General features: G+C 51.9%; 1 protein-coding gene across 1 annotated transcript in view; it reads right to left on the reverse strand.

Annotated features, from left to right (window-relative positions):
* The window catches only part of LOC142842935 (maestro heat-like repeat family member 5), a 75,355-nt gene that overhangs the window by 15,061 nt on the left and 42,964 nt on the right, over window positions 1–17,330 (reverse strand). Inside the window, exons 9-19 of the mRNA XM_075959502.1 lie at window positions 17,040–17,159; window positions 16,048–16,206; window positions 15,382–15,504; window positions 14,659–14,738; window positions 13,405–13,540; window positions 11,433–11,528; window positions 10,265–10,369; window positions 8,941–9,076; window positions 8,486–8,655; window positions 6,043–6,192; window positions 5,047–5,201 (exon numbers count right to left, since the gene is read on the reverse strand). Coding sequence (XP_075815617.1) covers window positions 5,047–5,201; window positions 6,043–6,192; window positions 8,486–8,655; window positions 8,941–9,076; window positions 10,265–10,369; window positions 11,433–11,528; window positions 13,405–13,540; window positions 14,659–14,738; window positions 15,382–15,504; window positions 16,048–16,206; window positions 17,040–17,159 — 1,430 coding nt within the window. The remainder of the gene's footprint in view (window positions 1–5,046; window positions 5,202–6,042; window positions 6,193–8,485; window positions 8,656–8,940; window positions 9,077–10,264; window positions 10,370–11,432; window positions 11,529–13,404; window positions 13,541–14,658; window positions 14,739–15,381; window positions 15,505–16,047; window positions 16,207–17,039; window positions 17,160–17,330) is intronic.

Raw genomic sequence — 17,330 nt, forward strand, 5'->3', positions numbered from 1 at the left:
GTAATTCCAGCCCCCAAAGGCTGAGACAGAAAGAGGGTCCCCAGAGTAAGCTGGCTCTAATGAGATTAGCCATGTCAGTGAGCTCTCGGCTTGACTGAGAGATGCTGGTTCAATGGATAAGGTAGAAGAGCAATTGAAGATGATTCCAGACATGAACCCCCGTCTTCCACATTTATGGTCATTCACACACATCTGCCCATGCAAACATGCATGCACATGTTTGTACACACATACATGAAAGAAAAATGAATCAGGAAAGTGTCAAGCTCAATCATGGAAGTAACAATGAACATAAGGTGAACAGCACCCACCAAATTAGCTAAAATGTGGATGATTGGTTAAAATGCAGGTGCTGAGCACTGGTGAAGCTGTGAAGCGAGAGGGACACTCAGAGAATAGCAGTCTGTCCCTGGGGCGGGACTCGGCAGGAGCACATTGGGAAATGCCCCCCACCCTCCATGGAGGTGGGACACAACACAGCTTCCTCTTCTAGGTGCACTGTCCCTGATAACACACATGTACATGCATACGTACATGTGCACACGCACACACACACTCCCCACAACATGGGAAATCCAGTCCTCGAGTATGTTAGGACACAGACAAGCAAGTTCACAGATGCACTATTTGTCAAGGTCTCTAGTGGGGAACAATGAAATGTTCTCCTACAGTGAAGAGGACCCTTGGCCTTCACAGAGTTAGTGCCACAGCAACAGTGAGGAGGGAGCTGCAGGGGGACACCATGAAATTTAAACATGAAGCCAGAGGGAAACAAAGGCAGGCAAGAAGAAGGACATTGGAAGCGTCCAGATTGCATGGTTCTGTTTAGGCTTTCAGCACACATTGCACCGTTGGGATGGTACGTTTTTTGAAGCAGGGTCTTTCTTGTCTCCCTGGCTGGTCTGAAACTTGTTGCGTAGACCTGGCTGTCTTTGAACTTGGAGGAGGAGGGAGTGCCTGCCTTACTACTCCTGACATTTTTTTTTCTTTTCCTGAGGCAAGGTGGCAATTTGTTTTTCCTTCAGAGACAGGGTCTGTACACAGACTCTCCTTAGAGTTGTAATCCTCCTGTCTCAGCCTTTTGAGTGCTGGGATTCTAGGCATCCACCACCACATCTAGCTAGGATATGCAGTTTCTTTTTTTTTTTTTAAATGAAGGTTGTCCATGAGGGGCACCTAATAGGTGATCTCTCCATAGCGTTATGGGCATAGTTTAGGGTAGAGAAAAAAGGAAGCAGTACACAAACAGATCTCTTTCCTGTGGGGAAAAAAAGAGGAACCCCTCTCCTTTCCCCACTTCAGCACCCTGGGTGGGTGCTGTCCTGGGAATCTGAACCATAAGCCTATTTTGATATTTAAATTCCCACCACCAATGCAGCCCTCAAATTGTCCAGCAGGACTTTTATGTTTAAAACCATCACAAATGACGGTGCCCAGGTGACTGGTAGAAGCCAATATCAATCCAGAGAAATCTAGTTATGAGAGGCTCCATTGGTGTGCAGCACATTCAGGCTCTATAACTGTTATCATGGGGACGGTGCTTGGGACCAGGAAGGTATAAACTCCGGCAGTGAGATGGAACCCTACTAGGCAGTGGTGGGGGTGGGGAGTGGGGAGTGCTGCTTGCGGAGATCTGCACTTTCCTAGATTCTTTGAGAGATAGCACAGAGCCGGGAGGGAGCAGTGCAACCATGGTCCCTTCACTGGGAGTAAAGAGAAAACATACCAGCCCTGGTGGGCAAGCTCTACCCTCCACCTCATGGCTCTGCCTTAGACAGAAGCGGATAAGCGAAACCTTTGGGAAGAGGACACAGGGCAAATGAAAGCTCAGATTGGGCCAAAGTCACCTTCAGGAAGATTAATCCCCTTGAAGTCTTAAAATACACCAGAGGAGAGAGCACTCTGGGAGGCCAGAGCACCTCCCTTCACCAGCAGTGCTGAGGAGTGTCTGTCTGCATGTCTTACTCTATTCGTCCTTACTCCTCATTACTGGCTCTCACTAATTGCCCAACCTCAGAGGACACAGGGAAGGAGTTAAACACTTTGTCATCTTCAAATGCAAAGCTTTGGGAGGAAGAAGGGAGAGGAGAGGACTAGGGAGGAGGAAGAGGAGTCAGATGGAAGAAAAGGAGGAGGAAGGGTTGAAGAGGAGGAAGAGGAAGAGGGGAGGAGACTTGGCGGTGAAAGGGAAAGAGGGAAACATTCCTGTCAAAGAAGAGAAAAAGGAGCCCAAAGAACTAGAGGGCATATGTGCTGGCCTATCACCAATCCCGAAGTCTTTGAGATGGCCCAGCTCTCAGCTGTACTGACAGAAGATGGAGCCAACAGAAGATGGAGCCGTTGGACTTGAAAGCCCACGAAACATTCCAGCAGCTACAAAATGAACAGCGTGGCGATTTGACTAAGAATGGCCCCTATAGGCTCACATATTTGAATGCTTGATCATCAGGGAGTGACACTTCTTGAGAAGGATTGGGAGGTGTGTCCGTGTTAGAAGAAGTGTGTCACTGGGGATGGGCTTTGACGTCTCAAAAGCCCAAGCCAGGCCCAGTGTCAGTCTCTCTCTTGACCTATGGATCAGGATGTAGCTCTCGGCTACTTCTCCAGTCCCACACTTGCCTGCCACCTGCTCCCATGATGCCACCATGTTGATAATGGACTAACCCTCTGAAACTGTAAGCAAGCCTCCCACTTAAATGCTTTCTTTTTTAAGAGTTTCCTTGGTCATGGCATCTTTTCACAGCAATAGAACACCAAGACAAACAGCTCTACAGATTATTTGCAGATACTAGAACCTATGAGTCAACAAAGTGAAGACGGCTTCAGAGTGCTAGTTCTACAGAAGAAACCTGGACTCCTCACCCCACAGCAAGCAAGTGCTTAGAGACCCAACCATCTTGAATATGCTCAAGAAAGGACAAATCTTCAGTATGACCTGAAAAGAATTGGCTGAACTCAGGGAAGAAATAGAAAGGAAGGAAGGAAGGAAGGAAGGAAGAAAAAAAGAGAGGATAGCTAGGTTATCCTAGAACTCAAGGACTGAGGCAGAGGAGGAGGAGTTCAAGGCCAGCCTGGCAAGACTTGTCTTAAAAACAAGCAAGCAAGCAAACAAACTAGACTTTCAAGCCTGGGAGATGGTGGTTTAAGGAGCCTACTTTGCCAGTATAAGGACCAGAGTTCAGGTCCCCAGAACTCACATAAATGCCAGGTGGGTGTGGCAGCCCACCTGCAGTTCCAGCCCTTAGAAGGCAGAGACTAGCCACATCCGTGAACTCTGGTGTAAACTGTGAAACCCTGCCTCAGTGAAGGCTCAGTGTCAGCTCTGGGTCTCTACATGTACATCATATACATATGTGTGTATTACACACATAAAAAATCTTGGAAATGAGAAAAAAAATCAAAGGCTGGCCACAAGAGGTACGACTCAGATGAAGATTTAATAAGGGACATTTGGGCAAGGCAGAAGAGGGATAATGAGGAGGACAGTGAGTTTAGGGAAAAACCAGGAGCATCAGCAGGTGTGACCATGAAGAGGGAGGCGGGAGGAAAGTAGAATCAGAGACCACATTTTAACACAGTCAAGTAAACGTCTCAGAAATAAGAACGAAAAGACTTGCTTACATAGTCAAAGATGCACAGTTGCATGGGAAAATTAGGCTGGAGTACCTCACCTAGTAAAAGACCTAGGTTTCAGAGAGAGAGAGAGAGAGAGAGAGAGAGAGAGAGAGAGAGAGAGAGAGAGAGAGAGAGAGAGAGAGAGAGAGAATATCATCTAGGCCACATGACCATGTAATTTATGAAGAAGGTAAAACTTGGGCCATCTGTATGGCTCAGCAGGTAAAGGCACTGGCCTACAACCTGATACTGCATTCTAGCTCCAGAACTCAGACAGCCAAGGAGAAAACTGACTCCAACAAGTAGTCCTCTGACTTTCACAAAATAAAATGTAACCTTTGGCAAGACAGGGTTTCTCTGTAGCTTTAGAGCCTGTCCTGGAACTCGCCCTATAGACCAGGCTGGCCTTAAGTTACAGAGACCCACCTCTGCCTCTCAGAGTGCTGGGATGAAAGGCATGCACCACCACCTCCTGCTCAAAACAGTATCTTAAAGGAACCAGAAAGTTCAGAGCTGAAAGAGCAGCATTTGTATGTGAACACAAGGGAAATAGGAATTGCTCATGCAAACAGGACACCTCCCTGCCGAGGTTTGAATTCTCCACCGAGAAGACTCTAGGCTCTGGAAGAGCTCTCTCCCAGGTTTCCAGAGTTCCCAGAGCAGGTGGGGGCAAAGACAGCACCCAGGGCAGGAGCTGGGTTTGCCAGGTGGGACTGATTGGTGGAATCTGACCTGGGAACTGGGTGAGGACAGGGGGAGGGGGAGGATATGTGTGGGAGCAGGGGTGGAGAAGGTAGGCAGGACCCCACTAGGTAAAGGCTTGCTGGATCTTGGAGAGAATAAGAGATTCAAGCAGATGAGGGACAGAGGGGGTTTCTAGTCTGGAAAGGGGAGAAAGCAGAGTCTATCTTTGAGCAGATGCTATACCATCAAAAAGTGCGGGGTGACTCGTGCCAGGTCATGAATGAATGGTGGGTGCTGTAGACTGAGGATATGGGATCCAGAGGTGGGATTTGGGGGGAAGAGGGACATGAAAAGTACCAAGAACCCTGGTCTATCCCCAGAGCTGGGGGTCCAGGGGTATGGGAGAAGAGGCAGCTCCACCTGAGTGGGCAGGAGGCTCAGCAGGAAGAAGAGAATGAAGAGCAGAACAAGTCAGAGGGGTCCACATTGAGGAATGGGGTCCCGCCAGGAGCACTCGGGAATTAGGGACTGCTTAGCATGGGTAGCGGAGTGTGGGGCAGACATTTCTGTGGAATGCCTACCGGAGGCAAGCCTAAATGAACAGAGGTGCTAACCCCTCCCTACGCCAAGCACTCTGGGTTCCTGTGGACTGTGAAGGACAAACAGGAGGGCAGAAGCTGTGACCCTGGCTTGAGGAAGGATGAAGGGTAGGTAATGGGATCAAATGGGGAGAGTAGGGCTAGGTACCTGTCCAGGGGAGTGGAAAAGTCCAGGAAGGCAGCCACCAGCTCTGGGATGTGGTTCCGGGCCAGGAGGCTGATGACATGCAGGACATTGTTCTTGGCTTGGGGCAGTTGGATGGCACAGAGGTGGTGGTGGATGGCCTTGCTCATTTTACCCACCTGTTCGGGGAGTAGTGGGAGGGCTCTGAAGGGGAGAGCCCACCTGCGCTGCACACCTTGCCTGAAGGGATGTCCCAATAGGGCTGTCTGAGGCATGTGGAGAAGTTGGCATCAGCTGTCTCCTGCTGGGGCTCCGTTCTCACTCTGTAGGGTTCATCACTTTCTCTCTGCCCCTACTGGGCCATTCTGCCCACCTCTGTCTGTATGTTGTCACCCATCAGACCACAAGCTCTACAAGTTCTGGTATGTTTTCCCCCATGTCACCTCATTCCTCTATGGTCCGTAGCTATACTTGATCAATGTATATTTACCCCATGACCCTGCAATTGTCACCAGGACCACAAAGGCTCCCTTGAGTTACCCCTGTGTCTGCCTGTCCATCTATTTATTCATCCATCCATCCATCCATCCATCCATCCATCCATCCATCCGCCCATCCATCCATCCACCCGCCCATCCATCTGTCCACCCGCCCATCTATCTGTCCACCCGCCCATCCATCCGTCCACCTGCCCATCCATCCGTCCACCTGCCCATCCATCTGCCATCTCATTTGTCCATCCATCCATCCACCCATCCACCTGCCCATCCATCCATCCATCCATCCATCCATCCATCCATCCATCTATCTATCTATCTATCTATCTATCTATCTATCTATCTATCTATCTATCTATCTGTCTATCTATCTATCCATCCACTAATTGGGTTGTTTGCTGCCTGTGTGGGATCCCAGTCTTCTCCATTTTGTTCTAAAGAAGGTCCCTAGATGCTGCCTGTGACCTAGTCCTCAACTCTTCCCCTCTCCTCCCTGGCCCTGGGTGAGGCCCCAACCCCTCACAGTTGCCAGGTTGTCCCCATGCTCCTGGATGACAAGGAAAAGCATATTGGAAGATGCCTGCACCCAGGAAAGACTGGTAGAGCCCAAGCCATCGATGGTTGTCCAGATGAGATCAGTCAGCTCTGCCATTTCAAGATGACCCGTGATCTCCTGTGAGAGTGGAGAGCCTGTTAGCTTATCATGCCAAACCCCTGTGTCTGTCATCTTTAACCCTTCTTCTTTGTCAGACTCCCCAAACATCTAGGCACCACTCCTCTAGGCTCTCTTATGTGGGCCTAGTACACAATCTTCCACATCTCTCTGCCTCAGTCAATGCCTAGGGACAGGAAGGACCGGTTTTGGTGTCTAGCTCTGAGTAGACATAGGACTCTTTTTCCCAGCCAACATTGGCTTGTTCTTGGATTCAGGTGGTAAGTCTAAGTTTCTATGTTTTCACCCTCCCTAGCACCCTGAAGGGTAAAACTGGGCTAGATCACACACAGACAGAACCTTCTGGAAAGACTGACTGTTCACTATAATATACCTGCTACTCAGTAGTTTAGATCCATGATATACTTAAATCTATCAATATTTAATTTAGTAAAACTAAAACTTCAGTTCTTTGGCAGCCTTAGCTTCACGCCAGGAGCTCAGCAGTTACATGGGGCCAGCAGCTTCTTTGATCTGCACAGATGTAGACCGCACTCAACCTTACAGAAAGTTCAAATTAGAATAGTGGTGAGCTGCTCGGGGCCCAGAGTACTACAGGCACAGGAGAGAGAGACTCCTGTGAAGTTGAATGTTAACCAAGGCCATGAGTAAGCATGAGATGGTGGGTGGACGGTGGTGATGGCAAGGGTGAGGATAAGGGTGATGGTGATTACGGCAGGTGTGGGAGGGGGTGATGATGTGGGGATGATGGAGGTGGCAATGATGATGGTGGTGATGATAATGATGGTGGTGATGATGGGGTATTAGTGATAACAACGGGAGCGGTGGTAGTGACTGTTGGTGAGGTTGTAGGTATTATTGATGACAGTGGTGAGGGTAGGGGTGGGGACGATGGCATGATGAAGATAGCGATGATGACGGGGGTATTAGTGATGATGGTGATAGTGATACCTGCTGGTAAAGATGAAGAGGACGGTGATAAATGTGTAGTGCACACCAGGACCACCTGAGGAGTCCTGTACAGACGTGGGAGGGGAATTGAGGCCCAGAATATCTGCTTTCCTTTGGAATTCTCCAAGGTCTCCATCTCGAAGTCAGCAGATCCTCCCATTCCTACTCCTCTGTGCCTCCCCCATGGATGGAGAGCAGGTTGCTTCTCTCCAGACCTTGGACTCTAAGCTTTCCAGTGGCTCCCCTTTCTTCTGGAGCTTGCTGGGCTGGCGGCCAGTGGAGTTCATCCCTTCTTGCCTTGCTTCTGCCCCCAGCACAGGTTCTGTGATACAAACTACAGCTAACTGAGATTTCCTTCATTTTAGGCAGGCCCATGGAGGTGCTGGCCCCAAGGACTGAGAGAGTCTGTATGAAACTTCTAAGGGGCCTAATACTCAGACAGCTCACTGTAGATGCTGTTTTCTGGAGTCCATGGGATCAGACCAAAGTCTTGCTGGGGCACTCACTAGCCATGCACCCCACTTTTCTGTCTTCTGTTTATGTAGGATGTCATGGCTGCTTACTGAAGGCCAGTTAAACCACCAGGCCCCACATGGACCCTGCTGAGAAGTGGAAGGCTAGGTCTCACAAGGACCGGCAAGTATGCCAATCACAGGGGTCATTCTTAGCCAAAGTTCAACCCAACCTGAGCAAGCAAGAGCTCACACCTCACAGACTTCCTGAACTCCCAGCTCTGATGCCACTTTAGTATGGGTCACCAGCTAATGGAAGTCCCTAGCTCACAGCCTCAGGTAGCGGCTTCTGGGGATCACACAGTTCACACCTCGGTGTGATGGGGTGGGAGAGCGGTAAATGGGAAAACAACCTAGAGAAGGTTGGAAAAACTTGAGAAAGAGATTTTGAGAAAACCTACGAAGGCTCCTGTCCAAGGTACACATGGCCTAGTGTGTCCCAGTGTCCCTCCACTCTGCCTGGTCCCCCTTCAACAACTTAGAAAAGAATGTGTTTATCGCCACCCACAGATGTGGCAGTCTGCTCTGGCTATGTATCCATCCACCCACCCACCCATACATCTACCCACCTACCCATCCATCCATCCATCCATCCATCCATCCATCCATCATCCACCTACTCACCCATCCATCCATCCATCCATCCATCCACCCATCCACCCATCTATCCATCCATCCATCCACCCCCCACCCCCCCATCCACGCACCCACCCACCCCCATCCACCATCCCCCACCCCCATCCACCCACCACCCATCCATCCATCCATCCATCCATCCATCCACCCACCACCCACCCACCCATCCATCCAGAAAGACTAAAGGCTTCGACCTTTATAACTTGGTTGCTGTCCATGAAGAAGATTCTGTCATTTTTGGATGCCATATCCTGGGGGATCAGAAGAGTGTCCTTCTGGTCTCCACTGCTCCAGAGGGCAGTTCCAATGACCTCAGGCTGAGGGAATTCCTGAAGGATCTCCCTCTCCACCTCTGGAACTTCTCCTGCTGGTCAGGGCAGGCAGAGATGAGGGCAGGGTAGAGTGGGCTGGGGTTTATGTGGGACAGAGCAGGAGTCAGGCTGGGTGCATTAGTGACTGGAGGCGGGCCTGTGTGTATTTGTGTTTGGTGGTTTGTTACTAGAAGGTTATGGCTGAAGTCAAGGTTGAAATCAAGGTTGGGCCGAGGGTGGACTTGGTTTGTAAAGGTGGCGTTCAGGAGTGCTGGAATAAGTCCACCCAGGCTGAGGTAGGGAGGGGCCAGGTGGGCTGTGGTGTGGAGAACACTCACCTTTGTGGTACATCAGAAGCTGATAGAGATGGCCCATGGCTTCTAAACTGAAGCCCTGGATGGTTCTGTCTGCGTCCTGGCACAGGATCCCCAGCATGGCCACCAGCTTCCCCATCCTTCTGAAGGGCTCCTTGATCTACGTAGGGAGCACAGTTTGATGGCGCCTACCTACAGCATCCTATGGCTACTCATGCACTCAGAATGGCCTCCACCAGAGGATCCCTTTAATTGCGTAGCAGGGCTGGGGTTAGGAAAAATATAAGGACTTGACTCCAAAACTTGGTAATCAAGAAAAAAAGAATGGGATTATATAATAAAAAAACAACGAAAAATGAAAACAAACCCTCAAAACAAACAGCAACAACAACAAAAACTGCAGAAAGCTCCTGGAGGAACAGAGTGTTGAGGTCTTAGGACAGGATCCAGCTGTGACCTCATAGGACACTATCTGGCTCCCCTCCCGCCAGTTCTCTCTTGGTTTATCCAGATGGGTTTTTTTTTTTTTTTTTTGTGAAGCCCTGGCTGTCCTGGAACTCACTCTGTAGACCAGGCTGGCCTCGAACTCACAGAAATCTGCCTGCCTCTGCCTCCTGAGTGCTGGGATTAAATGTGTGCACCAACACAGCCCGGCTCTCTGGCTTCTCTTATCCTGATCTCAATTCTGGAGTCAATAAAACTATTTATAAAATACGTAGCCATCCTGTGGACCATAGTTACATTTAAAAAAAAGATTTCCCTTCCTTTCATCTTTTATGTGCATGAGTGTTTTGCCTGCATGTATATTTGTGTGCCGTGTGTGTGGTGCTGGCAGAGGCCAGAAGAGGGTGCCTGGCCCCATGGAACTGGAGTTATGGAGGATTATAAGAGTCACCAGGTGGATGCCAGGAACTCTTGTGAGAGCAGCCTGCCTGTGTTTTTGACTGCTGAGCCCTTTCCCCAGACCCCACAGCAGTGCCTGATCACATTAAAATGTGATTTATTTTCATTATGGAGTGGGGTTTTTTTGGCTCAATTCCAGAAAATTAATTTTTTAAAAAAGTTATTTACTCCATTAAAAATAAAAGAACCACAACAAAAAAGGGATATCTTTTAGATTCCCTTTTCATGGCGCTCAGTCGGATAGTAGGATGTTCATACACCTTGAAGGTATATGATTAGGGAGTTGGGAAGGCGAAGAGTTGGGGAGGCGAGGAACTGGGGGAGAGAGGAACTGGGGAAGTGAGGAGCTGGGGAGGCAAGGAGCTGGGGGAGAGAGGAGCTGGGGAGAGAGGAGCTGGAGAGGCAAGGAGCTGGGGAGGCGAGGAGCTGCGGAGATGGCGCTTACGTCTAGGCATCGTTTATAGTTCAGGAATTTGAAGAGGATCGTGCATCTGTGCACAGCCCGTTGTCGCTCGTGAGCCTTCTCTGATGCCAGCCAGACATACAGGTGCTGCAGGGTGGGTGTAGTCAAGCGTTGTGCCAGATGCCCAGAGATGGCCCTCCATGCCCACCCCTCAGCAAGGCTCCTTGGTCCAGCTTTTCTTGTCCAGTCCTTGTCTCTAGAGCTGCCCTTCAGGACTGGTCACTTCGTGGGCAGCAGAAATATTCCCTTCCCCATAAGCTCTCAGCCTACTGTGTTACGGATGCCCCTTTCTAAAGCCTTCTGCTGTGCGCACAAGCAGGGACGCAGTTGCCTCTGGCAGAGGGTGGGTACTGATTTCAGACCCCTGCACGGCTGAGGGGCTGTGTGGTCAGCTGATCTAGACACAGGATATTTGGAGATAGAGCAACCCAGGAATGGGTGAGGAATTCATCGTGGCTTCCGCTGGTAGAAGCCATTGCCGCTTGGACACATTCCTAGATTGTCATGCTCTCTTGGGGGGTTCCTTCGCCTGTGTTCTCCCTCCTGACTTTCACCTGTGCACCACAGGGCTTGGTGATCCTGCTTCTGCTCTTAGCTTCTTGTGTGACTGAGCCTCACCATAACCACTCACCTTCCAGGCTCTAGTGGGCAGGGTTACCTCTACTCTGACCTACTGAGCTGGTTCCTGCCTCTGATTGGCTCCAGGCTCCTCTTGTGGGTCCTTCTCCTCTCAGGGATGGCTAAAGTTTTATTCAGGGCTCTGTAGGAACTCCCGTTGGCCCTGACCTCTGGCCTGATGGACCGGGCCTCTCCACTGGATCTAGGCCCTGCTACTAGGCCTTCACCATCTGCTGAGTGGTCTCCCTCCCATGTATACCTAGGGGGCAGATGAGGGGGTTTGTGGGATCCATGCCCCTGGGGGACACTGTGGTATGGGCACAGGTGGTAGGGGAAGCCACTTCAACAGATCCTTTTCTGGCTAGGCTGACTGATGCCTCCTTGTCCCCTCCAGATGCTCCAAACCTCTAGGCATAGAAAGTCTACTGGCCAGGTCTTGGGTCCTGTGGAGGGCCCTCTCTGGGACTCTCAGGCCAGAGCTGCGCATCTCTGCCTCCCCTCCCCCGTCCCCGCCGCTGCCAGCAGCCCTCACCGACAACAACAAGTACAGCTCATTGGTTGTGGGGTTCTGCATCATGAAGCACTGGAGCATGTGGTCCATCACCTCCATGGTCTGGTTGTACAGTCCCTGTGGAAGGGAGGAGGTCAGCCAGGTCCCTCAGGGATGAGGGCCAAGGCCACTGCAGTATCCAGCGGCACCCACTTCTGTGTGTCCAAAGGCCGCATTCCCACAACCGACAGAGCTCATTACCGTATCTGCAAGAGGACTTGCCATACAGGCATGGGGACAGGCCAGGAAGGCCTTGGGAATTTCCCCGAGGGAAAACTCAGTCCCAGCAGGGCTGCCTCCATAGACGTGTAGACATGTGACCAGGCCTGCCTTGTCCCAGGACCCCAGGGAAAAAGGGAAACGATTACTGGAAGTAACACTGTAGTTTTCTTCCTGAAAATCTTAGTAAATTTTAATTTCACAATTTATTTTGTGTGTGTGCACGTGTGTGCATGCATGCATACTGTAGTCTGTGGAGAGCACAGGACAACTTTCAGTCATGTGTCCTCTGTTTACTATGGATTCTAGGATCCAACCCAGGTCCTTGGACTTGAGTGGCAAGAGCTTTTGCACACCAATGTCTCATTGGTCCTTTTAAAAGTTCCCCCCCCACCCCCAACAGGGTTTCTCTGTGTAACAGTCCTGGCTGTCCTGGAAGACCAGGCTGGCCTTGAACTCACTGAGATCTGCCTGTCTTTCCAGCCTTTTCAAAAGTTTTATTTTTTTTGGGGGGGGGCATGGATATCTACCTTTTCCTGGTCTTGCAAGCTATAAAGCTGATGAAATTTCTGAGGCTCATGTAAGGGCCCTCAACAATGTTGCTGGCATGTTCAGGGATATGTGTGTGTGTATCACAGAAACGCCCTGACAGACTCTCATGAGGCCATTAGGAGCTCTGTCCATTTGCTATTTGGTGACCTGGATGGCTTCATTTCTTAGATCAGTGTTTCTCTACAGGGGTGACAGGCAGCTGGTCCCATGTGACAGGCCTGGACCAATGCTACTGGCTCCCAGGACTGACACTCAGTCCTTGGTGGCATTTCCTGCAGGGTCAAGTAGTCTTCTGGTCACCAGGTGCTTTGAAAGGTGTTGAGGCAGGTACTCCTCCTCCCCTGTCACCACCTGTCCCACAGTGCTTGTCTTGTCCTCACGCAGCCTGGGCCCAGCTTCACAGATGTGTAATACAAGTAGAGACCCTGGAGTTGGGTTCAGATATTGGCCTTCCCACTGCTGACTTTATTCTTCTGAGATGTGTACTCCTTGCTCCACCCCATCATCCCCCAGTCACTGTGGGAAGGTGGGGAGGGTTCACAGACGACCGGGTACAAAGCTGTCTCGCCTTTTACCAGTCACGTGGGGCTGGGACTATGCCTGACGATCTCATGCGCCCTCTGGTGGTAGCCATGAGACATGGCAAGCATCTTTCCGGCAGGGCCTGCTTAGTATTAAACAGGAAAGACCTGATCTAGTGAGTGACCCAGGCAGGCAGGCATGGTTAATGCAATCCAGCCCGCAAGGACAGTGACTCCGTAAACCATTCTAGTGCGACAGGACCAATCCCTGTAATATCAGGGAACTCATCCCTTTGAAAGAGCCATCTCCTCTCTTCTGTGAATTCCTTGGGTGGCCGTGGGACTTGGAAGGAGGGAAACACAGTGGGGACTCTGCCTATTCTGCATGGATTTTAGGTCATCAAGGAGACCATGCATATCATCATGTACACAGCTGCTGAACAGGCACACACCAGGTAAGCCACCTACCTTAGCACGGCCCAAAAGATGATAATGGGTCATGTTCTAGGAGGGCAAATGGGGACCCAGAGCCTTTAGGCAACTATGTGGGACCTTCACCCTGCCTGTGGATTGGCCAGGCCATGTTCCCCACCCTGCCACACACAGAAGACTGAGCCTGATGTCCTACCTGAGAGTCCCCTGGGCTTAAGTGCAGGCTGTACCTGGATGTTGGGTGGTTCCAGGAAGAGGCAGGTGTGCTTCTCCAGGGCATCCAGCAGTGGCAGGGCAAAGACGCTGTGGAAGCAGATGGAGAGGAGCCGGGACTTCCTGTCCACATCCATGGGTGGTCTCAGTGCGCTGTTGGGAAGGTGAAGCATCCTGAGGGCCTGGGACCAGGAGGGCAGCGGTCAGGGCACAGACCTCACCTAACCCACAGCCTTTGCTTCTCACAACAGAGATTCGTGCGTGCACACATCCACCTCCCCAGTCTCCTAGTGGTCAACCCAAGCTCGTGCCCTGTGAGGGCCTTTGAAGGTGCAGTTCCTACAGCTAAGTACCTGCAGGGCTCACTGACTCACCCAAGCAGGACTTTGCTTAACAGTTCCATTTCAGCCAACGTACGCCAGCCTCATGCGTTGGACTCTGGTAGAACACCAGGCTTATAGGAGCAGTCTATGAACCAATGCTCTACCAGCTGTCAGTCAGCCTCTTTGACGCAGTGCTGGTGCTCCTACCCTTCTTTGCCTCGTGAGGATGTTACGTTCCTCCCTATCTTACTTCCTGCTTCGGTCTCTTTGGGCACCTTTCCCAGCCCTATATGTGGTATGCATCCCATTTCCAGGGGCATCGTGGGAGAACAGGGGTGTTTGCTGTTGGTTTCTGGCTGGGTCCTAAGAGACCAGACAGTCCCCAAGCACCCAGAGATCAATAGTGACTGTGCATTTGCCGAATACGAAGTGTGGGTTAGCAGAGACGAAGCACCCGGGAATGCAGTCAGCGTGGATGCCCGCCTAGTTCCATTTGCCACTCTGCCAAGAGCCGTGTGAATTGCCTGCTATGGTCTGAGAGCAGGCAACTCTGATCTCCCCGGTCTTACCTCCTCCCTGATCTGTGGGTGGAGAGATAAACGGGAACCTGTATCCCCGGGGTCTGGGGCTCCCCAAGCTCTCTAGACCCATGCCCTGGGGTTTGACTGGGGCTAGCTAGATGCAGCTATCCTTTGGCCTCCTTCTAGATTCTTCCCTACTTGAACCCTAGGATGGGGAGTCGGCTCGCTGTGTGGAGTGGCTGTACTCAGGATAAATGTTCCAGCCCCCTTCCTGCCCCCCTCCCCGCCCCGTGACCTGCAGTGGCTCAGCTCCAAGCTCTCCCCAGCAGGGCCTTCATGTCTGACTTCCCTCCACCTTGTCCAGCTAGCATCCTGGCCAGGGAGCTGCCTTTTTGGGCCAAGGCAGCCCCCATAGGCTGTAACCTACCAAAGGCTGGTGACAATGCGGATGGCCTGCTGGCGGATGCTGGTGAACAGCGTGTCTTGTGGCTCTTTCTCCATCAGTATCTGTAAGTCCACGGGAGAAAGTGCAGAGACTCAGGCCTAGCTGACTCTGCCCCTGACACCAAATCTTAGCCCTACCTCAGAATTTCAGCACGCTATGCAACTCAGGCGATGACACTGTCTGTCTTTATTCACCTAGTGGTGAGACCTGGTTCCCACTTAGAGAGCCAGCGTGGCCTCTGGAATTAGACAGGCCAGGTCTGAGTCCTGGATACTGAGTTCGAGCTGCCTGCCCCTCCAGGGACTAGCTCCAGCTTGCACTGACTCTTGTTTCCTTACAAATTATTCCACTTTGCTGTTGGGTTCCAGGCCGGGGACAGGAGCCAACGTCTTATCAATGCTCTTTGCTTTTGACACTGCTGCCCAGTCTCTCGTGCATTTCCCATTGTTCCAGCAGATCTGTCTAGGGAGCCAGAATCCTAAGTGATTGATCTGGGACCCCAGTCAAGAAAGCATGTAGAATAGAGTGTGCTGACTTTTCTGTGTCTCAGTGGCACTGGCTGTAATGTGGGCATACATGGTCCTCTCAGGGTCCCAGCAAGACCCAGGTAACCTGGAGGACATGGAGTATTTCAGATGGGCTGGGGGAAGGGGCTTCCTGTACTGAGGGAGGGGGCTCTGCCCGTGCCCAGGGCCTGGTACGCACCATCAGACATTCCAGGAGCTCGCCAGTCTGGGAGAACTCGTAGCTGTGGGCACCCTCGCTCCGGCTGATGGCTCCCACAAGCATTGCGACAGCCGTAAGGAAGCTTTGTTTCAGGGTCTCATCCTGTGTAGGTCAGGCCCCAGGGCACAGATCAGCCTGAGAGCCCAGCTTACGGGAGAGAGCAAGAGGGGAGGCCAAGGACATCATCTCCAGGAGCAGTTGGGTCAGGGTGAGAGGGATGTGGCAGAGACGTCTGGGCTGGGAGCTCGTGGATGGGGTTTCCTTTAGGAAGGGGCACCTGCGAGGGTTTCTGGGATTTGGTGGCTACAACTTGATGGGTAAGGCTTGTTGCTGGTTCTCACGACAACCTGAGCTATGGTGCTCCTTAGAGGCGAGCATCACTCTGGCCTCTCAGCATCCATGTCCCGCCCCCCCCAGTGAAGATCCAACATTTGCTTTGTAAGAGCCCTCCCTTTTTGATTCTAGGAGTTGGGGGCAGTGTGGAGGTGGGCATAGGTCCAAGGTGGCCCTGGGACTCTCTGACTCCGCAGTTGGGGCAGGGCAGAGCTGGAATCCTGGCTCTGCCGTCGGGGAGGAGGTGCAGGACAGGGTGGGGGGTGATCTGTGGGGGAGGACGGGGCTGATGGTGAACAAGGCGACCCGTACCCAGGAGCTGAAGCGGAAGTAGAAGATCATCCTGGACAGGATGTTGTCCACCCACGGCAGGATGTGGCTCTTGGCCTTGGCTGCCATCTGGCCATAGGAGAGGAGGATGGTGCTGCCAGCCCATTTCCACCGAAGGTCCTCGAGGCTCTGGCCGTGGGGCTAGAGAGGGGTGGATTCGGTGTCAGGCTCTGCCCACAGTCTACTTGGGGAGTTGGTGGCAGGGGTGCACCCTGAACCCAGCAAGGTGGGAGAGGGGTCGTCTAGAGGGTCTTTGTTCACCAATTGAGAACAGCAGAAGCCGAGCTGGCTTTTTAGAGGGTTGGACTGATTTATACTGGGACACCCAGGGCTATGTGCAGGGTACTTGGTTCTGTTGGAACTGGAAGAGTTGGGGTGTCTCCTGTGATAGCCCTTTCCCCATAGCCCAGCGCCCCTTTTCTTACTGTATGAGACAGGGTCTGGTGCACTGTACCCTAGTGGGCTGCTGGGGGCCTGGAAAGATCATGCTCCTATCCAGGCAGACAGTAATGGGCCAAGTGTCACCTCTTCTCTCAGATGACACCAGAGTACCAGCATGGTGATATTATTTTTCAGTGCCAGTTGCCCTCTGAGAGTCTGAGGCATGTACCCCAGTTCTGTCACTTGTCAGATACGAAGACCCATTAGAGGTTGCTGGCCTTCGGGTTGCAGGGTTTAACCATGAGCAGAACTGCAAAAGCAACAAGAGGCCTCTCCCACCAAGGAATCCCAGCGGGGCGGTCCCCAGGCACTGTGTCTTCCAGGGGGAATCATGTAGGCTGCAGTAAGGTAGCACAAGCCCCCTCCGGTGTTGGCAAGCACTTCTCAGGCCAAGTGTCTCACTTTTCAAATAAATCCTCGCCTCAATGACAACCGTAATCCCACAGTAGTTGTTCTGTCTTCCTTCAGGCAGTGTGGGGTTTGATGTCCCTCCCGCCCCTTGCCCTGCAACCCCAGGAGCCCTGAGCTGATACCTTCAGGGAGAAGCTCTGCAGGCTCCACTTGACGGACGTGCTTTTTCCAAACTGTTCTAGGACGGCCCAGGCATCGTCCAAGTGGCATACCGCAGCCAGTCCCATCGTGAGAGCAATGCCCTGTGGGCAGAGTCCCCTGAGTCTGTGACCTGGACTCAGTGCCTCCCCAGCCCACCAGCAGGGTTGCAGGGACTCACACACGCTTTATAACCCGCAGCTCAGAGCTGAGACACCCATGAGGTGTCTCTTGTGGAGTCTGGTGGGTGGAGTTGGGGAGGAAAGAGGTAGAGA

This window comes from Microtus pennsylvanicus, chromosome 2 (assembly GCF_037038515.1).
Source record: "Microtus pennsylvanicus isolate mMicPen1 chromosome 2, mMicPen1.hap1, whole genome shotgun sequence".
In the NCBI taxonomy this organism is placed as follows: Eukaryota; Metazoa; Chordata; class Mammalia; order Rodentia; family Cricetidae; genus Microtus; species Microtus pennsylvanicus.